Here is a 24,729-nt window from a genome sequence, read left to right on the forward strand (position 1 = left end):
TTATGCTGGAGATTTAGGGGTGTCCTGGAAAATAGGTTCAGCATATTGAAAAATCCATGGGACTTGTTCATAATTGTTTGAGGAACTGTAGTGATAATTTTTTTCAGGAATTCCAAGGATAAAGAAGTTCCTTCAGTGCACAAATTGGCTAAAAGCACTTAATGGGTTGCTAAGCAATACTGCTTGCTTGTTAGCTGGCAGTTTAGGAGAATGGAGTGTAAAATTTGGTCATTAGGTTAAGAAGGAAAAAAAAGTCAACTAACTGATCTCTCGCCAGCTCAAAGATCTTCTCTGTGGCACATGTCCAGTAAAGAATAAATATTCAGCACATACTAGTCTGATGAAACACCTGGAGTAATGATAGCAAACCAGAAATGATGAGTAATTATTTCTAGAGTGACTGAGTTAGTGAGGGATATTTCAGCTGAACTGAGCAGGAGCAAATTAATGGATCTGTAGCAAATAGATCTTCTTCAAGCATGACTGAAAATTCCTGAAGTTTGTGTTCGATACCCGTTTGCGCTGTAGGGTAGATGACTTGGATTTCATGAAACTGTGTGGGAGATGAGCTGGTATGGGAAAATAATTTTTTTCACTGTAGAATATCGTTGTTCTACTAAATAGTTTGCCAGGCTGAATGCAAATATGTTGTTAATGTATATTATGAACTCTTCATGTGGATGGAAATACTCTGTGCACAGTTATAGGGATTTATTGCTATCTTACAAAAGGATGAGGTTGTGAAGGGGCCGCGTACAAGCTGTAGGAACAGAGTGGGGACTGCAGAAAATCAGAGCTGTAACAGGAGCTGGGGAACATAAGGAAAGGGACAGAAGCAGAGCAGGACACAGTTGCACGCACAGTTGGTGACCATCCAGGTTGTTCAGAGTATTGCAGATGTTAAAGTAGAATTGCCTCCAGACATTGGTTCCTCTGCAGCTCTAGTGAAAACGTTGCTCACCTGCCCTTCCATGGATCTTCCGAGCGTCAACCTTGAAGAAACAAAGGGTTTCTGAAGCTCCTAACAAAATTTGTCTTACCATCTTCTTGGTAGAAACTACTAGTCTACATGTAGTGGCTTAGATGAAGTAAGTAGATACTGTAATGTCATGTAAGATACATAGATTAAGTGTTTGGGGTGTTAAATTGGCTTTATCTTTGGGTAATAGTGAGTTATTATTCTCAGTTTCCACCCAAGGAATGTATATAGTGGGACCTAAACCCAGGCACTGCTTACAGTAAATACTGAAAGAAGGTTTCCCTCTCTGAAGCAGGATTGAAGGTTCTGCTGAAGTTCTAGCTAAAGCTACAACTCTAAAGAAAATGCCATTTTTCCAGAATTACCCTAAACTGCATGGAAAAAACCAAATACAAATACAGATGGATGTATAGATAGATAGATGGATGGATGGATGGATGGATGGATGTGTAGTTGTGGATGAGATGTGTAGGATGTATGTCAAGAAACTCTTTTGTGAGCTGTACAGTCTCAAATGCCCATGATCTATAGGTATACAGCATGGCCGGGAAATCCATACAAAATGAACAGGGAAGTTCATTTGCAGCATCAATATTTAGTTACAAATGCATGACATTGTTTTCCAGTTACATGTTTAATGACATGAGCTTGACAGAAGTAGATTCTGATGCAGATATTTAAAGGAAAGTATTGCGAATATTTGGGGAATGGAGAAATCCTGTATGTGTGGAAAAGGAAGGATGAAAAACAGGAGCAATGTGATGAGAAGTTCATGTCTTAGAGGGCAAACAACACTTTTCAGTCTGATGTAGAAGGAAAACACTAAAAATTTGAAGTCCCAGGATGGAAAATATTCTTCTTCCTGGCAGAGTTGAAAGTTCAAGTGAAAGGATGAAGAGTAAAATTACAGTTTTCAGCGATAAATCAATACAGCCACCTTAGAGTTAAATTGTGTTAGTGAGAGGCCATTTTAGAGAACAATAAAAGAGCGCTTTTTGTAAGATATTGATAGGAACCTTGCTATAAAAATATCTGCATAAACGAGTCCTCCACTTGTTTCACAAATCACCCCAGTAAAATAAAAATAACCTTTTTTCATTTCCTAAATGAAAACACTTCCCTAATTTATCAAAAATAAATTAAGTGTCTTATCTCGTAGAGCTCACGGTGGGTTTTGCCTGTGTTAAAATGACTGAATTACCCTGAAATGCACCGTGGGTGGATTTCTACACAAAAACCTATGTATCACTCAGGCCTCAATAAACTTTATTGTCCCTCAGGCTATTCGCCTTTACAGCACGTACCTGCCAGGATTTATCTGCTAAGAAAAGGGAACTTTCTACCCAGCAAACAGTAATAATAAATGTGTTGTACTTTCTCTTGTGTGATTTTATTTACTCAACAACTAATGACTGCTCGTTTATTATAGTTAGCCGGCGTTTGAATTTTTTTGAGAGAGATGTAGTTAATTATAGGCTTCCATTTGTGCATTTTATTAACATCGGGCTTTTATTTTACTGATGGAAAGTAAATAAAGCTCAGCTCGTTTATATTTTCTTACTGCACTTACCAAAACTTCTGTTGTGTGCAAGGGTGTAAATGCAGAGCTTATAGCTGAGAGAATTATATTTGCTGAACTATGAATATTTTGGCATGGAATCTGAAGTAAAAATTATTTTCTATTAAAAAGAGGGGATCATTCAAGAATTTTGAGTGTATCCTAAAAACTTGCCCAGTGTGACTCCACAGTGCATACTTCCCGTCGATGCGGGGGCTGGTTCATTTGTTCTGCTTTCCCTCATTAGATGAGCTGCAGATAATTACAGAGGCGGTGAAGAGCAGACAAAGATACCGCGTGTGCAGTGTTATCGCAGTACCAATGCCGTAAGAATTGACACGGTCGGGATCTTTGGATTCGATGCAGTTATTGGAGAAGTTAACTCAGTGTTGATTTTTACAGATCTGGAGCTGAATGGGATGTCCAGCTCCGACATCTCCGACGTTCCTCCTCCTCTGCCTCTCAAAGGAAGCATGGCCGATTATGGGAACCTCATGGAAAGTCAAGACTTGATCAGCCCGACGACCTCCCCCCCTGCCCATCAAAGGGTGAGTCCCAGAGCGGATGAGCATTTTCTGCAATTTTCTTTTGCTTTTGTACCTTGAACAATCCACAGCAAGATGTGATCTTGCTCGTGGACGTGCCAGCAGATCCTGAAATTTCTGCCGTTGCAAACAAGGGTCTGGAGTATGAGGGAACGGCATTGCTGGCGAGGAGCAACCTGAAGGGAGGTGGGACTCATTCTGGTGGAGAAGACCAAGCAAACTGTTGTTAGCTGTGTTGGTGAGGGAGCTAAAACCCGCAGGATGTAGTCTCAGCAGCAAATTAGATTTAATAGCCTTTCAATCCTGTCTCAGGAAAGGAAATAAAATATGTACCTGACATCTTTCCGTTCTGGAGCTCCGGTCTGCCGGCATTCAATCGCCACTTGTTTCCTAGAAGCAAACACACGTGCCCCCTTTGAGGGAAGGAGCTCAGAAACACTCTTCATCATCAACAGGATTTTCAGCTTTCTGAAGAAAATACACTTTTTCAACTTTGTTTCCTGTATCCTGGAAGCTTTTAAAAATAATTTGGTCCTTTTCTTTCAAGCAGCACTTTTGAGAAGGAGCATTTATTTCCTTTTTGAAGAAAAAAAAAATATGTTTAAAGAGGTTTTCTTTTCTTTGACTCCGAAACGTGTAACTTTGGCCAAGCTGTTACTTTGTGGAGAAATTCGCAGCGGTAACGATTCTTTTTTGTTTGCAGAGGTATCTTCCAGGATTTCTCAGAAGTTCATCGTTCAAACGAAATTTTGTTGATTAATTTGCTTTTCAGTAAATTCCATGGTTAGAGAAAGCATTTTTTATCTCAGCAAGAAAGAGTCAGGCAGGAATTTAGTTTTATCTCTGGGAATAGTCTTGTTTAATGCAGGCGATCACAGTGCGCAACAGTACACAATTCTGGCTTTTTCCATGGTTGCAATTGTAGCTGTGTTGTTGCAGGAATTTAGTGTTTTCAGGCTAAATGGGGAAAAAAAATAGATATAGAAGTAACTTCAGGAATGTGAGTAGTGTTAATCAAAACACATTATATGCATATATTGAAAAAATCTCTATTCCCATCATCTCTTCCATAGTTCTTCCCCATGTCTGGATGGTTTTAGTAAATATTTTCTCTAAATTTTTTTGTGAAACTCTTTTCCTCTAATTTCCGTCAAAGTATACTAAGCTCTTACCTATTTCCCTGGCTCTTCTCTCAGGGGCCAGCTCCTGCTTGACCTGAATACAGACCTCTAAGTGGAAAATTACAGGCTGTACAGAAGGGCTGCCGGGAGTTTTGTCTAAGGAATCCACCTTCATGAAGAAACCTGAGAAATTCAAATTAGCTTTCAGATTTCTTGAACTCCTTCCTGTATGAGCTCCAGAGCACTAAATTCCTTTTTTTTATATATACTGTAAGTTTTAGGTCATGGTGGTAGCTCAGGATTGTTACCGTGAGTTCAATTTTTAGCTAAAAAGCACTAATTGGGAATAAAAATCCCAATAGCCATCTTTTACCATTCCTTGTGAGGCTGTTTGAAGGGGTATCCACTCAGTGGAGAAATGCTAGATATTTTCTGTCCTACTAGCAAATGCCACCGTGCTGCGATGGTTAGAGCCCAGACCTGAAGAGGACCCAGGTTCCAGCCTAAGTCTCGTTGCTATTGAAGATGTGACCTCGCGCGGCTCCTCTGCCTGTCAGGAGCAGGGTTTCTGCATCGTTAAGTGGAAGTTCATAAAAATATTAGCAATATGCTGCCTTGTTTTTTTGCAAAGTTTTATTCCGGTCTTAATATTTTTTCCTCTTTTCAGACTTCACTGCTCAGACTAATTTTTTAAAAAAAATATATTTTCAGTTGTAGAAATGGGCCCCATTGTTCAACATTGACTATTGAAGGAGCTCAGGGTTTAAGGAGACCTTAGAGATGCAATCAAATATAATAAAAATTTTCTTCAGCATTGTATTTTTGTAAACTTTCCAAGATACGGGAATATAGTTTCAAAGTCTGAAAAATGGATCTAAAGCAGGTTTGTCACAAAGCCCCCTGTATTAGTCTTAAAATTAATTTTAGGAAAGGCTTCTAGTCTTATAACAATCACTCTGCACATTTATTTCATCAGGCTTGTAGGAAGGAAGCTGTTAAAGAACATAAAGAAAATGAGCAGTGCTGGGCATGAAAGATCAGATGGGTAAATTCTTATTACTGCTGTGATTAAATCCCACTCCACAGTTTTTAATGCCTTGTGTTTCATGGGTCAAATAGCTACATACTTCATAACTTTATAATTCTCTGCCTAGTAAACTGGTCATCTTTTAAATTACACGTGCTTTGTATCAGTGAAGAAAAGTCAGTAAAAAATATTATAGATAATCTTATCTTAGTAGCTTCCATAGTGTTAATGTCTCCTTCTATGAGAAATTACTACATGGTTCACTCTGGTTGTCTTGCAGTTATGAAAACCAAAAAAAACTGCATTGTAGTGAACTGAAAAGCATGCAGTGAAAAATGCATCAGGAAATACTTCAAACTGCAGGCAATAGTGTCATTCAGTGTCTGAGACAGTAGTCTTAGATTATTTGGAGTCGACTATTAACTTGGTCTACCTTAAGTCTTTTATCCAAGCGATCATCTAATTATGATTTTCGGATTGTCCTCTCATTCCTTGTTAACTGCGATACCCTTATATATATTTTCTTGCACTGTATGATTTGTTCTGCTAAAAATGTTTTTAATAATATATGGGAACATAAAAAAAGAAGTCTACGACTCCTGCAAGGATTATTATTACATCAAGGGATTCCTTTAGGCACTTCTCATTCTTTATGGGTTCACCCGTACCCTTGCATACAAATCAACTGCCTGCTTAGTATTCAAAGCAAGAAGGGAAACTCAAGGAAAATAGACAAAGGAGCACTTAGATTTATAATATCGGCCATAACACTTAGTGAGCATCAGATAATGGTTTGGATGAGATGATCTCGATCAATCTGGCATAGATGGAGAACTTGGCAAGGAAGGATAGAGGTGTATAATCATAGAATGGTTTGGGTTGCAAGAGACCTTAAAGCTCATCCACTGCCACCCACTGCCCTGGGCAGGGACACCTCCCACCAGCCCAGGTTGCTCCAAGCCCCGGCCAACCTGGCCTTGAACCCCTCCAGGGATGGGGCAGCCACAGCTGCTCTGGGCAACCTGGGCCAGGGGCTCACCACCCTCACAGCAAAGAATTTCTTCCTCACATCTCATCCCAATCTCCCCTCTTCCAGTTTAAAACCATTCCCCCTCGTCCTATCACTACATGCTCTTGTAAAAAGTCCCCCTCCAGCTTTCCCATAGCCCCCTTCAGATAATGGAAGGCCACAATAAGGTCTTCCCGGAGCCTTCTCTTCTCCAGGCTGGACACCCCCAACTCTCTCAGCCTGTCCTCACAGCAGAGGGCCTCCAGCCCTCGGATCACCTTCGTGACCTCCTCTGGCCCTGCTCCAACAAGTCCATGTCCTTCTTGTGCTGAGGAGTCCAAAGCTTGACACAGCACTGCAGTGGGGTCTCAGGAGAGCCGAGGAGAGGGGCAGAATCACCTCCCTCGCCCTGCTGGCCACGCTTCTGGCCATGCTGGACCAGGATGGTCTCGTGTGTCTAACAGCAACGGCGCTTATTTTGACTCTCTGGGATCCTGTTGCGGGAGGAGTTACTCAGACTGGTTATTTGGATGCAACGGAAGTGTTTACACAGAAGGAACAATCCAGGGGATTTTTCATGTGTTGCGATGCATATACTGCAGTGCTGATCATTATCTCTTATGTTGGCCACAGTGAGCAAAAAATGACCTTAAAGGCCAAATGTGCTGTACTCGTGGACAGCTGGAAACCCGGCTGAAACTAAGGAGGCAGCAGGTAATTAGGGAGCACTACTTCAGGGTTCGCAATTGTTCCTTCTGACGTTATTTCTCAGGAGAAATTCCTCCCCAAAGTGCCTTACGCGGCCCCCTGGCTCCATTCCCCACGAGCTGGGGCTGAAGCCTCTGAGCATTGTGGTGCCACCTCCCCAGGACCCCCACCGCTGGTTTGGTGGCCCAAGGCTTGCTGTGAGCTCGCTTACTGCGGCAGCAGGAGGGCAGTCGTTAGCAACATTATCTCATGGAGATGTTGGAAAAAGGGAAATTAGAAAAAGTATATTATTAATCCATTATGTTGAATTAGAAAGTTGACTTTGTGGGCTGCATTTGCTCACAAATGGAAATAAATGTCTCCTCTTCTGTCTAATCCTCCAGATTTTTAAAAACAGGCTCTCTGACCCAAGGCTTTCCATGATGCATAGAAGTGTATAATGTGCCCAAAAAAAAAAAAAATATTAGGTTTTATTTACCATCTGATCATTCTTTTTGCCTGCTGGAGGTGGAAGGCATCTCAAACCCTTCCTCCAGTGCAGTCTCCACCACCTCCCACCTCGGCTGGGCTGGGCTTTGCCGGGTTAAGCTTTTGCCAAGCAAAGAGTTTCTAAAAAGCTCACAGTCGCTTTTTAATAAGTCTCAAAATCAATGGACTGCCACTGCTTATTACAGGATTTTGAGTGAAAAATGTGTTCTTCTGCTATCTGCCCGGAGATATAGAGCCCGTGATGCGTCCCTGAGCAGCACCCTTGATTTCGTTTGGGAAAGGGCTGTGTCGCTGCCCTCAGCGCGGCACGGGATCGAGCGCCGGGTTTTGCTCTGCCCGATTGGAGGTGCATTTTTTTATCGCTCTCGCAGGGCCCAGACCTTCAGTAAGAAATACAGTTTCGGGCTGGAGTCTAAACCTAATTCTGAGGGTATTGCTCATAACTCTTGGGGTCTGCTTGTGTACGGACCGGAGCAGAAATACCATGCTTTTGAAAATCAACTTAGCCAGCGCGCTCTGAAATACTAATAGCCTCTGCATGCAGAAATGTGGTTCGACAGAGGGAAAATCACATTAGCCGTACATTAACACAGCTGGCACGCACCAGGAGCAAAGCCCTCCCCGCATGAGGGGTGCAGACCTCTGCGAGGTCCGGTTCTGCCCCCCATCTGCTGCTGTCTCCCTCACGGGAGCATCCTCCAAGGGAACGTCCCACCGCCGCGCCCAGCTGGAGTCCTGCCAAAAAAAAAATGTGGGGAAAATCTGAGATACAGATTCGGAGCAATTCAGTGTTGCCCGTTTTGAGGGATCTTTCACCAAGGCCAGGTTGGACGCGGCTTTGAGCTACCTGGTCTTGTGGAAGATGTCCCTGCCCAGGGCAGGGGATTGGAACTAGATGATCTTTAAGGTCCCTTCCACCTTTAACCATGATTCTATGATTCCTGTTGCCCAAGGGGGAGTGCTTAGCACTCGGGGATGGGAGCACACTCTGCAGGAGGATTCAGAAAATTACTTTCTCTTATCAAAGTATGCTCCAGCAAGGGCAGCTAATGGCCGGGATACAAAGTCAAATGCAGCTCTAGTAGATGAAGTATGACAGCAGAGTTTAAGCAGTCATTTTCCATGGGTTACCTGCAGTATTTGCCACATAACTTTGCTCCCTGGGTCAAACAGCCAATTAGCTTAAACTGTCTATAATTTGATTCAAATTAGCGGAGTTGGGTTGATCTCTCCACTGGCGCATTATCGCTCTTTCAGAATGGGAGCATTTTTCCTCCAAGACCTCACATGATGTGTTATTTTTCATTGCGGCTGTTAAATAAGCGAGTTGCTGCTTGTCAGGCAACTCGGCTCCGTGCTAAAAACAACGGTGTAAGCGAGAAGGAGCAACTCAGAGCTCAGCGTTCGGAAGGGTTTGCACAGTCCTGTGTAGCTGCTCGCCTGTATACGTCTCATTTCTGCTGCTTCTGACCTAAATAGATCTGTTAATCCTTCAAACTAAAGCGTTTGTGATTGGATCTCCATAGCTTGTCATGTTGATGACCATTTAATTTCAAAGAAAAATAGTTACACGGGAAGAAATCCCTTACAGTGTCACAAGGACCATTTTGGGGAATCAAATTTTATTTGTTGGGTTTTTTAATAGTATTTTCTGATTAAAAAAACCCGTTCCCGTATCTTATTTTTCTTCTTCACAGAGTAAAAAAAAAATACTTTTTTTTCATCTTCTTTAATTGATTTTTTATTGCATCCTGAACATGTATAGAGTAGTGTATTTTAGTATTTTATATCTCTAAGAGAATGGAGACAAATGTTTTTAAGCCTGATTCTTTTCTGTATCAGGAACAAAAAAACAAACAAATGGGAGCAATTTCATGTTTGAAGCAGAAGGAACAGATTGCTTCTGTGTTGCAGATGTGCCTTTTACATAAGGTTTCTGCTTCCCCTGAGGTACCCGTGAGTCAAGGATTCTGCCCAAAATAGGTTTGAATGTGAACCAGCAGTCTCTATCATTATGTCAGAAAGTAGAAACAGGCTTCAGGATTCGGCAGGTTCACAATTAACCACTGAAATACAAATGCGAACTCTGCAAAGCAGTTCTTAATTAAATGTAAAGTCAAGGGAAACTCTGTTTTGTATTTCAAAGTTTCAAAGGGGAAGCGCAGCAAAATGAGCTTCTAAGCCTAATAATGATTTTTTGAGCGTGATATTAAAGGGAGAGAGAAAGTGGGCTTGAATTTCTTCCTGTGCTGGAATAAAAGGGAGCGTGTCTGGGCCCTGGGAGTGATGGCTGGGTTTGGAGTCGCACCAGTTCCATATTGGCACGTTTTGTCGTGCTGATTTCTCAATAACGTTGCCCTGACGAGCATTACATGTCCTACTTAATATATTCATTGGTAGCTTATTATATAAATGAACATGTACTAAATTTATCTGACTTTCTAATGGAAATTGTAAATTCAATTATAATAATTACCTACCTATCTCTGTTATTTCTTTCTGCCTAATTTGCTTGCAGAATCTAAGGTCTGGTAGGTTTTGCGCTTGTTATTTATAGCATATATATTTAGCTTACTCTCATTGTATTTGCATTGTATCTGCTCTTCAGAAGCAGGTTTTCAGGGATAATTTGATTGTTCTCTGATCAATATGAAGGGCTCATTTGTTTGAGAAATGCCTTTGATCTAATTGAATTGAGAAATACTGCCAATATACTGTTATTTAAATTCAAAATGGATTTTTACAAATGATGCTATCAACAGAGTTAGTTTTTTCTAGTGATAAATATGAAGTTAAAGATATCACCTGAGAGCAAAGCACTGAGGAAGTTTTTATGTTTTGTAATGTATTTTAGAGGGGCACCTGGTTTATTCAGTTTCGAAATTAATGTCATCTCCGTGAGGAGTTCCTGCATGTTGTACGCTGATGTTCTGCAGACCACCAGCATGTCCCAGAGTTTGCCCAGAGCCCCAGCCTGGATACAGGACTGTAACTAAGCAGTTTTACGAAGATCTTGAAATCTGCAGGTTGCGAATGAATGTGTGAGGCCACATAACATTGACAGTCCAGCACTTACTCAGGTGCCTTAGTAGGGATTCAAGAGCTAACTTAACATACCAGGTTAAGGAGAGTATTTGGTCAGGTAGAGGAAAGGTTTAATGGTTCCGATTGTAATACTTACAGACAGATCAGCAGTGGCATTTTATTTAAAAAAAAACCAAACACCAAACCAAAAAAAATAGCTTCAGTTTTGCACTTAGTAAAAGAAAATTCTTATTTTATCTGCTTTTCCTATTGGTCTGTTGAGTTGGTTTTCCGACTCGGAGATGACTGTGTCCCACTCTAAGTCAGGAATGCAAAGCGCAGGGGTTTGAGCCTGCTCTGGAAGATGAGATACCTTACCCTTGCCCAGCAGGGTCTGCTTGACGTGTGCATTTCAAGGAGCGTTCCCTTTCAAGACTCAAGCTTTTGAATGATTTGGTTATATCTGCAAATGAGTTAGGATAAACTTAACCAGCCAGTGAACTGAAGTCTTCGTGGCCAAATACGTTCAGTACGAACCTCATAGGTGAGCAGGAGGCTTCCCCCGGCAGAGGGGATACAGCTTTCCACCTCCAGGCTCTTGCTCTTGGTCCGGGGTTTCTTATCCAGGAGCAGATTAAACCCAGTTGATTCCCAAGTTGGGAACAAGGCGTCCTGTAAGCAGGGAGGGAGGAGGGAGCTGAGAGGGTGGGTGGTGGTGGGTTGGTTCTTTGGACCAGCTGTGTGGGACAGTGGCAAAATGGAGAGACGAGCTCAGGGCTTGGCTTAACCAGCGACCGTTTGGGATCCCTGTGCGTTTGCCGGGGGGGAAAGCTGGGAGGAATGAGGAAAGCTGTAAAACAGATTGGGAAGTATTTCTTTCCAGGAAAAATATTCCAGCAAAAGTCCAGCCTTCCTGGCTCTGCCGGTATGCGGTCTTACATTTCGATTTAGTCTATGATTCGTTAGACTATCTGGTAAAAGCTCTGGATTTATAACTTCGTGCTGTCTTAAAAGCTGCTTTGAAGAGGACACACTGTTACCTTAAGGATACCTTTTCCCTTCTACTCTGATACACCTCTGAAAAGTGACTGTCCCCCTGTACTGTGCACTGGTGAGGCCCCACCTCGAGAGCTGTGTCCAGTTTTGGGCCCCTCACTTCAGGAAAGACACCGAGGGGCTGGAGCGTGTCCAGAGAAGGGCAACGGAGCTGGTGAGGGGTCTGGAGCACAAGTCCTGTGAGGAGCGGCTGAGGGAGCTGGGGGTGTTCAGCCTGGAGAAAAGGGGGCTGAGGGGAGACCTTCTCGCTCTCTACAGCTCCCTGAAAGGAGGGGGCAGCCAGGGGGGGTCGGGCTCTTCTCCCAAGGAACAGGTGATAGGACAAGAGAGAATGGCCTCGAGTTGCACCAGGGGAGGTTTAGACTGGATATTGGGAAAAATTTCTTCACAGAGTGGGTTGTCAAGCATTGGAAGAGGCTGCCCAGGGCAGTGGTGGAGTCACCATCCCTGGAGGGATTTAAAAGCCGGGTAGACATAGTGCTGAGGGACATGGTTTAGTGGTGGTTTTCACAGTGTTGGGTTAACAGTTGATGGTCTTCCAACTTAGACGATTCTATGATTCTCTGAAAACTCGCAGTCCCTAGATTACAGCAGTGTTAGGAGGCTCCTGGGCTGCTTCTGCCTTGCGGCAGAGGAAAGTCTGAAATGTCCTGGCATCACCCTGAACCACACTTCTTTTTGGATAGCAGCTTCGGGTGTGTCTTAAAAGGAACAGGCTTGTTTTGGACATACTTCCACGTGGTTTATCAGTTGCTTGTATACTAGTTTCTTACAGTGATTGAGAAATCATCAGTTATTTTGTCCAAGACATCAATAAAAGTTGGAATATGAGTATCAAGGTTGCAAGTGCAGTATGTGCGAGGTAACACTAAGGCATTTCACATGTTTGAAGTGGTTTTGTTGCAGTGATGAAGGAAGTTGGGCAGAGTCGGTGTGTGTGTTGTAGGGTTTCCAGCATCAGCACCCGGAGCCAGCGGTGTGGGGTGGGTGAGGTGGGACGGGTGTGCCGGGACACCCCAAGTAGAAATGGAAAAGCATCATTATATGTGGAAGAAAACGAAAGGTGGTGGCTGGCTGAGTGCGGCAAGAATCTTAGGAAAAACCAAGATTTTTGGGCTTATGAGCATTTATGTGGTTTGACACCGCAGTACGGCCCCGGTGCAGCGATGGGAAAACTAACGGCTGTACAGCCAAAATGCTGTAGAAAAACGAAGTGTGTGAGCAAATTGCAGTGTTCTCAAGCTCTTTCTGCAACAGATTTTATCATATATATGATTGAGCATTATGGAAAAAAGTCTTAATTTCCATAATGACTTTTTTAATTTGTCCAATTAGCCAGTGAATCTAACCAAGGGTGCTCTTGTTCTGTTGTATGACATACAAAGTGATTTAAAATATGTATATTTGAACAGTCTGGATTTCTGTTTTGAATATTTTAATTATAACTGAAAGTGTAATAGTAAATTGCAAGGTACTTATCTCTTTAAATGGTTTCCTTTTTTTTTTTTTTAAATTATTTGTGTTCTAAATTTGAAAAATACAAAAATAATGGAAAAGCAATGAAGCTGTGGCTTCAACTTGGCTTTTAAGCTCTGTAGTGCATGGAGGCTTGAGGGCAATCGATACAGAGCAAGAAATCAATATCCTATCATGATATAAAGTGGGGAATGATAAACTTCTCCAGTGCTTTCCAAAGATTTTTCCTGAAATACCGAGCTAGTTAATTATGAAACTTTGAGAGATTTTTTTTCATTGTCAAAAGTCAAAGTTATATTTTAAGCTAATGGCCAAGAGCATTTGGTATTCAGAGTAGCAAACTCTGCGGAGAAGCTTTCCGGAGTCAGAGGGCTACAGACTCACCCGCTGTCTCTCGCAGGTATGTGTGAACCAGCGAATGCCGCAGAATTCCGTTCTTTGCTAACACCGTTTCTTCAAAATTGGTTTCTTCCAGCACCTGCCGCCTCCGCTGCCCAGCAAGACTCCCCCGCCTCCACCTCCAAAGACAACTCGGAAGCAAACGTCTGTTGACTCTGGGATTGTCCAGTGAAGAAGGAAGCGATTTTTCCAAAGATAAAGCTGTAACAATTCATTTACCTAAGTATTTTATGGTATATAATGTTTACCTCATTCAGGCGTGCAGTATCTAACATTTAGTGCAATGACTCTAACTCCGTAAGAAATCCATTTCTAGCCGTGTGTCGGAAACAACACTACGTCACCCCTCCTGCTGGGGTCATTCCCTCCCGTAACTTGAACGAAATCTGGATTTCTACTTGAGACCGGGAGGCGTTCATCAACTGACAGTACCCTCTTCCTAAACCTTCTCCCTGCTTCTTCCGAATAACTTCAGGCACATAGGTAGCTATTGGAGTTTAAAGTGAGCTGAGTGTTTTGTACCTAATCTCAGTGTATATAGGAACGGATGACGATATTCACATTGAATTCAGTGCACGTTGGAGTAGGCTCCACAGTTAGGAGAAGCTGCCGTAGGATTCCCCCAAAAAACGGTTCTGCCCAGGGCTAAAAATCAGACTTATTGTGAAATGTGCCTTCCCTTTAATTGTTCTGTGTTACAAATAAACTGATTGCTAATGGGCTTTGTAAAATCAGGCACTGGTGATCGGTCGTTTCCATTTTCATTCAGTTGGCCCTTCCTCTGGGCGTAAATCAGCGGGTAAAGCGAGGAAGGCTTTTAGCTGCCGATGGGCACCAGCGTGTAGGAAAAGAAACGGAGTAGGCAGATAGGAGAGCCCTGGTCATTCTGAACCTAGCGGCTGAGAGCAAGAATGGGAAGAGCTTCTTCTTTTCTTCTTTAATGTGTAATATTTCATGTGGATTAGGATGAACTGAACGGAATCACTTTGTCCTTGTGCCATCATTCTGTACAGCGTTTGTATATATGATGGTTTTTAGAATGTTTTAATTTTTATGGTGCCTGCTTTTCATGTAATAATGAATTAATGTACCTGCAAAGAATGCCTTACGTATTTTTAATTTCCTAATTGCTGAAAGTGTAAAAAGAAAAAAAAGGCAATTTTTTTCCAGATATTAGGCTCTGAGAAATATTGGACGATGATGGGGTGGGGTGTTGGGAGGGAGGAAGGAAACTAACTTTATACTCTAGCATTTTTTATTGTCATCGCTCTTTCGTTTTTTACTATCTACAGTCTTTTTACTCTTACGGTAGATTGTTTTTAAATATACCACTGACTCAAAAAATAAAATATTATTTTAAAAACTTGTCTATGAAAATGGATACGTTTCCTTGGTATTTTTGGTCCTCATTGCAGAATTTCAGGAACTGTTGCACTCTCTATAGAGCTACGTGTAGACTTAATTTCTTTTTTTTCTGAACGGATTTGCGGGAGCCCGTGATAAAACTGCAGTGTTCCATAGTACGGGTGTGCTCCTTCCTGCATGTTTGTAGTGCTGAGACAAAACACACATCAGCACTAGAAACATCCAGCTTTTTATGCTGTCAGTATTCATAAGGGTGGCTTACTCATCTTTAAGTTATAAGTTACCTGTTGCTGAACATTGCAGAAAACCGATGAGTTCTAGGTAATATTTTCTACCTCAAGTAGCTGCTACCTGATGCGAGTAGCAGGCAGAAGCATGAGTTTACACAGCAGTAAAGCAAAAATGTTGTTACAAAGGCAGAAAGATTGTCCTTCTCATATTTAGCGGCTCAAATGGTCAATTATATATTCTCATGTTTTTGCCTTAAACCATTGAGTCGCTTTGGATCAAATGAACCCACTTTTTCTTGCCGTGTGAGATAACAGCAGCTACCGGAGCGTCTCAGAATTTACTGTTTGATATTGTCCTACAATTCCCTATTTGCTTTATTATTAGTATAACCTCCATTCAAGAGGAACAAGCTGGGAAGGATTCTTAGCTCCCGTCGATCAGATATTCTTTCTGTAGACGGTCAATAACATATTACAACTTTAATTCTGTAAGCCTTTCATTTAATTGAAAATTGCTTTAGAGACTGCTCTTGTTACTGCGCGGGAGATTGTGCTGGGATGCTGGTGAGTTTTCCTCTTTTCTGTTCCATTTACTTTCTAAAGGATAGGAAGAGGCTTTCACGTGGACATTTATCTGGATGCTTGTAACTTGTATTTCTGATAATGTGTTTGTTTTCACGCGTCCTTAGCAAATTCCTGTGCTCGTGCAAGTGTTATAATTTGGCCCTGCAAGACTCCTCAAACAAGAGCTGTGCTTTCAAATTGGTCCTGCAGTACGAACTCGAAAGCTCATACGTGTGTATGTTTTACAAATACCCAAGCAGAGACTGGGAATTGAAAATCAGACTCTCAGATTCATTTTCAGACCCAAATTGTCACCATTTTTACAGGCTTAACCAGCTTCTAGGCTGTAACTCGTATAAAAACCAGCCAGAACGAATCATTACCCTCCTCAAAGTGTTGTAAAAACACACTTCAGCAAATCCAGAAACTAATTCAGTTACAGTCTCTAAGCAGTGAACACTCCTGCGAAGGCTGTTATTTTTCCTGCAGTATGCCCTCTTCCTTTGTACCCCTTGGCGTTGTGTCACAGCATCCCAGGGCAATGTGAATTTCATGGGACATAGTTTGCAACAAAGCTGAGCCAATGTAGAAGAGCTTGATACGAGACAACACAGAAAAAGAAGGTTGTTTAACTTTACCCAAAGTGGTAAAATTACACTTACTCTGTCATGCTCACATCCTCACAAGGGTCGAGGCGCGTGTGCCCAAGTAATGGGTCCAGAGTTGCTTGCGGTCATGCAGAGGACAAGAGGTGCCTGCTGTGAAGGCCACATCCCATCTCCTGCGTTATTCTGAGGTTGGTGAACACATGCTGGTTTGTTGGATGTGCCCTTGGTTCCCTTTGGGAGTTGGTGGTGACTGTGATCTCCTGTCCCTTTAGTCTGTCCTACTTCTGTGGGAGTTCATTAGGCAGCACTCGATGGTTTCGTTGTCTCTTGTCTCCCTGCCTGGTGAGGATGCTGTACAGTTCCCGGGCTGCTCTTCATCTTCCCACCATCATCCCTTAGTGGCCTCAGGCAGTCTTTTGCTTTCCCCACCTCGATGCCTTGAGTAGCTGCGTGTGGATACGGTGGGATTGGGATGACCTGGTCCAGCTGCCGCTGCTTTATCCTCCTGTCTGCCCTCCTGGTGCCTTCACGCCCAAAGGTCCCCATTCAGACTGTCATTCAGATCCGTATTCCTGCTACAGGAGGATGCTGAGTGACAGCAGCATGCCGAAGGGTGACCCCTCCATGTCTGCCATAGTAGACCATGTCCAGGGCATTAGCAGGATCCACAGGGGCTGCTGCTCAGGGATTAACCTCCCCCGCAAATGCCGCCCCTTCACTCAGACTTGAAATACTTCAAAATAGCATGAGACAACAGCTTTTTAATGGCCAGTAATTTCTGCTTCTTGAAAGTTTGCTTGAATTTACTTACTGAAAGTTACCTTACAGTGCCAAAATAAAAAGGAGAAGCCCTTAATACCATTTCTCTGAGTCTTAGCCTGGGTAGTTTTTGCAGGTGCACTCATCAATTCCCGTTAGTCCCATGCAAAACCGCAAAAGGTTTGTTGGTCAAAGGTTGTTTGTTTTTTAATCAAATTTATTTTCAATGGGAAGCTCGATGCAAAGGTCAGTTCTTAAGCCGGTTTCAGTAATTGACATTTATGATTACTGAAATGCCTCTGATGGCATCACGAATTCTGAGTGTAAAAATGCTTTTAAATTCAGTTTTATCTAAACGTAGGTATTTTTCTTTACTATGGATGTCTGCAATGCGTGACTTCGTGGAGAAAAATGATAAAAAGTTCGCAGTGCATATGTATGTTGATGATGTATGAATAAGAGATTTAAGTGAGTGTACATACATATGTGTGTACATGCACACACATCTAAACACACATCTTTAAAATATCGACCTTCGTTGACTGTTTGAGATGTCCACTTTCTTGCTTCACGTTGGACATCTTTCCTATCAATTCTTGCGACCTTTTTGGGGATGATTCTATGCCAGAAGCTCAATGTAGTGTTGATGCCGGCTGTCCCATGATGGATGTTCACAATTATCTTTTTAGTAAAGGTCCTTTGGATAAACTAGTCATTCCCTGTATAGGTATTTGACACCATCAGATGAAGTAAGCAGAAAATTTCATATCAAGGTTACAGCTGGTTTCTGATCTGGCAATTACCATCCTGCACTGGGCTTTGGAGTGTTGCTGGGATGACTTTCTGAATAAAAACCAAAAGGATTTTATCCTCAAGCTGAAGGTAAGGCAGAAGTTGTTTTTTCTGGACCTGTTACGTTACGTTTTCTCTGTTTCACAGATATGGTGCTGTTCATCGTTTGTAACTGTCAGGAGCCCATGCCACCGGGAAATGGGTTGCCCTTTTCAGCCCTTACTGGAAACCCTTGTCGAGCTTCTCCCCATCTTTTGTCAGGTTCTTTGTGTTTTCATGGAGTCATAGAATGGTTTAGGTTGGAAGGGTCCTTAAAGCCCACCCAGTGCCACCCCCTGCCCTGGGCAGGGACACCTCCCACCAGCCCAGGTTGCTCCAAGCCCCGGCCAACCTGGCCTTGAACCCCTCCAGGGATGGGGCAGCCACAGCTTCTCTGGGCAACCTGGGCCAGGGGCTCACCACCTTCACGGCAAACAATTTCTGCCTCACATCTCATCTCAATCTCCCCTCTTGCAGTGTAAAACCCTTCCCCCTCATCCCATGGCTCCCCTCCCTGCTCCAGAGTCCCTCCCCAGCTTTCCTGGAGCCCCTTTAGGGACTGGAAGGGGCTGGAAGGTCTCCCCCGAGCGGAGCAGAGGGGCAGAATCCCCCCCTTGCCCTGCTGCCCACGCTGCTGGGGATGCAACCCATGGACTGGGGGTTTCTGGGCTGCCAGCGCACATTGCCAGCTCATGTTGAGCCTCTCATCAACCAACACCCCCAAGTCCTTCTCTTCAGGGCCGCACTCCATCCCTTCTCCGCCCAGCCTGGATTTGTGCTTGGGTTTGCCCTGACCCATGTGCAGGACCTTGCACTTGGCCTGGTTGAACTTTACGAGCGTCTCACGGGCCCACCTGCCTTGCAATAAAAAATGTTTCTTTGTATTTTTTTCTAAAGTAAATGCAGGATGCCTTTCTGGTTGTTTGCTTACTCTTAACACATCCTTTGAGATGCTGCATTGATCCATTGCCTGCGGTTTTGCTCAATGTATTTAAATTCCATGCAAGGCGCTCAGGGTGCACACGCGGACTAGGGCCGTGGAGACAGCCCCGAGCTGGAGCGGCTCTCCCGGGAGGACGGCTGGTGAAGGTGGCCGAGCTTCGTGCCCGCTCAGCACCGAGCTGCTGGGGGCCAGGCTGGGGCCGCCTGCATCCCCCTGCACAGACCGGGTAAGGCATTTTGCAATTTGCTTTCACCTTCCCTTGTGACGACGCAGTAAATCGTATCACGTGTAGCGTACACCCGTGAAAAACAAAAGACCAAGCGCTTGAGTGACGGTGAACACTGAAATTCAGGGTTCTCCTTTATCCTCAGCTTTCGGCGTTAAGGCGGTAACGGGAAGCGGGAGGTCCAGCTGCTCTGACATTTCAATTTCCTCTCATTCTCCATTTGTACTTTTCACGGATCTAAACTGAATTTCAGGCTTGCAATTGCCGTCTTCTTGGTGATGCAGAAACGTGTGGGTCAGTATAAATACTTGGGTATTGTATGTGCTCTAACCAGCTGTTCTCCAGTGAGGCTATTTATAGGATTTTTAATTTCCCTCGGTTTTGTCATATGTATTCCGCAGACATGAATAATTACTGTAAATTAGGTTTCTCTATCGAATGGCAGACTTAATTTTTTTTAAATTTCCAGTGTGCGCGCTATTGTATTCTAGCACTTTAATGTGAAGTTGCTGAATTAAATAACTTATTTTGCCTGTAACGAGCTGGCTCTGGACAGACGTGCTGAGGACACGTACTGACCCCCTCGTGAGAGGGAGCTGGGACGGTGACTCCGTTCGATCTCGTGTTGTGTTTAGCCAAGCGCTTTCCATTCCCTAACGCCGTCTCATTACAGCTACACCTTGATGTATGGTTTTCAGAATCCAAGTTGACCGTCTCAGATGCATTGCTACCCAAATTCCCTGTCTGCCCTCCCAAACTTGCGGCGATTTTATGGGTGGTGAAATGTTGCTATTTTGGGTTGAATCCATACTTTTTTTGGCCGTTCACTCAGCTTTTTATTGCAGTTTTATTTGCAGTTTATTGCAGTGGCTCTGATGCTGTTGAACTTCTGTGTTTGCAACTCAAACTCTCTTTGCAGAGCTGGGGAACCAAACGGAGGAACATTAGCCGTGGCATATTAATGCTTTAGATGCAGTGATGAGGCCTCACTTTCTTCACTGACACCGTATGTTTATTTTGCGTTATTTTTAAACAATTATTTTTAAACAATTATTTTTATGAAGCTTCCTCTGAGTTGGAGTTGAAGGCAGATTTCCGTAAGCCACCCATATCAACACGTTCTCCTGGTATTTAGCCTCCTTGGTAGGTGCTCCCATTTCCATTCCTCAGATGTTTTTTTCCCCCCTTAAAGTGCAAGAAACCCAAAGGGTGTTTGAATCTTCTTGTTTGTCAAATGATTCCTGAAAAACACTCCTGAAAAGGCTTTTGGGGTCCCCAAAGGTGGTGTGTGCTGCCTTGCGCCTTGTCTGTTGCAACAGAGGTGTCCTCCCTGGGAGCAATGCCTGGTCGCGTGCCACCGTGTTCTTTGGGTGACTCACCTCACATCACGTAAAAATGCTTGGCGCCTCTAATTGTCCTCATTATCACCAGGAATAAGCCTCGTCGGTCGCTCATGCATTTCCAGACCAGGAGGTCTAAGCTGCTGAACAGATGCTTGAAAAGATGCTGTTTCTGCTGTTATTGGAAGCCGTGGCCTCCTGCCAGTTTGCGTCAGGGGGGAATATACGGTGTCATCAACATTGGAGGGAGTCCTTCACAAAGAGAAAGCGTAGACAAAACCAAATGTGACACTGTTTTCCTATAGATAAGGCAATTTTGTGTGTGTGCTCCGGTTGTTGGCTCTTCTTCCAAGTTTTTACATTTATTCTCTGGCCTTGTTTTCCCGTGGCTGTGCTTACATTTCCTCAGCGCTGTAATCCCAGTTTAAATTGAGTTTTTCTTTCTCCATCGTTCCTACGGACAGATCACTGCGCCGACAGTGGCGAACCCAGAAAAGGAACTACAAAAACCATCTCTACTTACAAAAATGATATTTAGCAGAACATCAAACAGCCTGTGGAAATAAATAGGTACCCGGGCACCATTTTAGAGCAGTTTGACACGCGGGCTGTGTTGCATCGCAGGCGACTGATGTAGAAGCGTAACAGTTTGGGAGGTAAAACAACCCCGCCAATTCTGGTCTAGGCAAAACACGTCTTAGATTAGCGTAAATTATGCAGTTTAAAATGCTTATTAACATTTAATTTAACATTATGAACGTTGGTTTAGGAAGTGTGGTGTCGTAGGACGAGAAGCAGCCATGGCAGAGTGCAGGAAGTTCGCTTCAGCTGTAATTATTGCTTGCCTGAAAAGGATATGTGTTTTCCTGCATTTTGATTGCATGTGCTCAAAACCCGTCAGAGGGGGAAAAAAATTCCAAATGAATCAACCGTAAAGTCAAAAATTCCGAAAGAAAAATGCCTTCTTTCAAAAGATGAGGTAGTTACCAACTACTTACTCAGGTTACAGGAGGCCTGTCCTGAGATAGATAGATATTTTTTAAATTGTGTTGAGATCTGGCTGTCAATAATGGCTCCGTCTACTGGGTATAAACTCCCTTCCATGAGTTTATTACCTTGTACTTGTGGCAAGTGTGTTTGTTGTTGTTCTTCTTCTATGCAGCACATTATTGTTAACTTGGTCCTCAGGGGAAAATAATAGAAAAAGCCTAGAAATAGAAGATTTTTATTTTTTTTTAGAGAGTTCGGTTTGTGTCTTTAATTACTGACCTCACGGTCCATAGGGAGGTGAGCCGAGGTCTGCGGAAGGTTATACCAGGCTTTTGTGCTGGATCGTCCTTCCATGTCGCGTGCGGTGTCTAAAACAGGCGCTGGGGAATGTGAGTACGTCCACAAACACGACGCGGTGCCAGGAAAGTGGCTCTGGGAAAATTAAATTCCTTTCTCCGGTGCGAGGTGTTCTGGGGACGTGGTGTTCGTGTAAGGCCAGTAGCCAAAGTCATGCCGTAAGGTAGGCCAGGTCTCTCAAAGACCTGGAAAACGAGAGGTTGTGTTTGGTTTGATGGGAAGCGCACTATTGCTCTCACAGCGTTTGCATTTCTGCTCTTTAAAAGCAGAAAGGAGACACCGAGGGCTAAATCCTCCCCTAAGTTACAGCTCGGCTCTGCCAAGTCCGCTGAAGTCACCTCCTCTTCACTGCAGGTATCACTGCAGGCGAGACCTAGCACTCTTTTTCTAGTATTTAATCAGTGTAATGGTAGCCATTGAGCATCCTCAGGATAATGAAACGGAGTTTATGCCCATAGCACTTGCATGCATAATTTCCGTATTGCATTATTATTTTTCTTGGTACAGATGTAATACTTCTGCTGAAGTTTTTCTAAACCGTTGGTAGAATTAAGGAGGAGAAGTCTTGCTGTAAAAGCTTAGAGTCCCTCCCCAGCTTTCTTGTAGCCCCCCTTTAGGGACTGGCAGGGGCTGGAAGGTCTCCCCGGAGCCTTCTCTTCTCCAGGCTGAAGCCCCCCAGCTCTCTCAGCCTGTCCTCCCAGCAGAGGGGCTCCAGCCCTCCCAGCATCTCCGGGGCCTCCTCTGGCCCCGCTCCAACAGCTCCGTGTCCTTCTGCTGGTGGTGCCCCAGCGCTGGAGGCAGCGCTGCAGGGGGGTCTCCCCAGAGCGGAGCAGAGGGGCAGAATCCCCCCCTGGCCCTGCTGCCCACGCTGCTGGGGATGAGCCCGGGCTGCGGGGGGTTCTGGGCTGCCAGCGCACATTTCCAGCTCGTCTTGAGCTTCTTATCCCCCAACACCCCCAGCTCCTTCTCCTCAGGGCTGCTCTCCATCCATTCTCTGCCCAGCCTGGATTTGTGTTTAGGATTGCCCCGACCCACGTGCAGGACCTTGCACTTGGCCTTGTTGAACTTCATGATGTTGGCATGTTCCCACCTCTCCAGCCTGTCTGTGTCCCTCTGGATGTCTCTCTGGAGGCAGCTGTCAGCACCTTGTGTGTTTGTCCTTTTTCTTGGGAGTGCTGTTAAATCCTGTATCAGGCACAGCAAGAAAGGTCATCCTTTTTCTCAGCAGGCATGGGAGAGTAGAGAGTGATGGACACCAGGGTAAGTTACATCCTTTCCAAGCGTTGCGGGGCAGTCCTGGCCCTGGAAAAGCAGAACTCCAGAACCTCGCCTGCCCTTTCCCATGCCAGCAGTAACCCAGCCCTGTCTTCCTTCTCCAGCAGCATCGGCTCCGTCAGTGGGAGGGACGTGCTGGTGGGTTCAGGCAAACAAGCATCATCCCCCCCGAGGTGTGCAGCTGCCTTCTGGGAGCGATCAACGCTTTGCGACATGATAAACGTGAACCCGATACCAGCTCAAATAGGGGAAATCCAAATCCAAATGGAATAAAATCAACATGTCTGTCGGGCTGTAGGGAAAAATGAAAGTCCTCTGAAGGAACTTTGGAGAAACGTGGATTGGAGCGTGAAGGCTGCGGTCCCCGGGACAGACCAGGCTGGGAAAAACCTGCCCATGACCACGACTGCGCTTTCAGCAGATGCATCTCCAGGTACGTTTCATTATACATCACCATTTCATTACAGTCTTCAGTTGTGTGAGTCTCTTCCTTGTTTCTTCACCTCCTGACTCGCTGGCCCCTGGTTTTCAGTTCAGGCTGGGCTGCTTTTCTCTTGCTGCTCTGTTCACCAGAGCAGCGCCGACCTCCACACCAGCGCCCGTCCCTGCAGCCCACGTAAGCTGCTTTTCCTTCATGAATTTCTCTTTCTTGCTGCCTCCGAGGCTCTCCCAGAGCAGCGTCAGGACACGTGCCAGCTCCATGCCCATGGGGAAAGGCTGATCCCGAGGGGGGAAACTCACCCCGGCAGGAGGGGGCTGCTTTTTGCTGGGACCGGAGCTGTGCCAAGCTCCGGCAGCGTTATCTAACGCAGAGTTACCCCAGTTCAGTGGGGATGCTTTCCTTTCCTGCAGGCCATCGTAGTACCGTTAAAAAAAAAAAAACCCAAAGTCTCTGTGTGGAACTTACTTTTTCTCCAGCGCTCCTTGTTTCTGGCTGACAGCAAGCATTAGCCGGCGGTACGAGCTAATTGGAAGTGACCAGTGACCGCAAAGCCCCATGTGGGAGCGAGAGCCTGGCCTCCTCCTTGGTTAAAATACTGACGTTTGCATTTAAGATGTTCTTTTTTTCCTTCCCTCTTTCTCCTTCCTTTCCCTCCTTGATTTCTGTTATTTAAGGGGGGAAAAATTTTAAAAAAGGAACAGCTGGAACGTGTGTTTCATAAAAATGGGAGCGTGAAGTTTTGGCGCGGTTTCACCTGCTCCTGTTATCCTCCGGGCAGGAGCGTGGGGATGTTTGGGTATCCGAGGGGTGAGCTGTCTGTGCCCCGCTCTGCCCGTGCTGGATGCCGTGCCGTGCCGTGCTGTGCCATGCCATACCGTGCCATACACCATCCCCACGGTCCCCCCTTGCCCCGAAGGAAGGGCTGAGCCCACGGCGTGGCCCCACGCTGGACCCTTCGTCAGATTTGGGACCGGCACCCCCCGGCAGGGACATGGCCCAGAAGCCACGGGGACCATCCCAGTGGAGATGTGGGGCTTTGGGAAAGTTTTTTCCTGGCAAAAAAGTTGATGCGGTTGCGGGGCAGAGGTTCAGGGGGAACCTCAAACCTCGTGGAAGGGGGTTTTGTCATTCAGACAGGGACTTACGCAGACGTATACGGTATCACAGGCTACTCGTGTTTCACTGTGCTGGCAATAATGAATCAGTACAGCCGCTGCGGTTTATTTCCACGGTAAGAAAAATGGAAGGGAAGAAAGCCAAGCGCTGACCATTTTTACCAGATAATTTACCTGTAGCCGAGCTACGAAATGAATGTCGCTTGCATTTCTCCTCTCTCTTAAAACAAAACGATGGAGCAGAGGAAGGCACCTTCAGGCAAGAGCAGAGCTAGTGGGAAAGCACAGTAGAG

General features: G+C 44.6%; 1 protein-coding gene across 2 annotated transcripts in view; it reads left to right on the forward strand.

Annotated features, from left to right (window-relative positions):
- DOCK1 (dedicator of cytokinesis 1) overlaps positions 1–14,768 on the forward strand; it is a 323,977-nt gene extending 309,209 nt beyond the window's left edge. For both annotated transcript variants that reach the window (XM_054206749.1, XM_054206750.1), the window contains exons 51-52: positions 2,940–3,085; positions 13,468–14,768. In XM_054206749.1, the coding sequence (XP_054062724.1) occupies positions 2,940–3,085; positions 13,468–13,563 (242 nt within the window). In that variant the 3' untranslated portion in view covers positions 13,564–14,768. The remainder of the gene's footprint in view (positions 1–2,939; positions 3,086–13,467) is intronic.
- The last annotated feature ends 9,961 nt before the right edge of the window (positions 14,769–24,729 follow it).

The sequence above is a fragment of the Rissa tridactyla genome, chromosome 6 (genome assembly GCF_028500815.1).
Source record: "Rissa tridactyla isolate bRisTri1 chromosome 6, bRisTri1.patW.cur.20221130, whole genome shotgun sequence".
Classification (NCBI taxonomy): domain Eukaryota; kingdom Metazoa; phylum Chordata; class Aves; order Charadriiformes; family Laridae; genus Rissa; species Rissa tridactyla.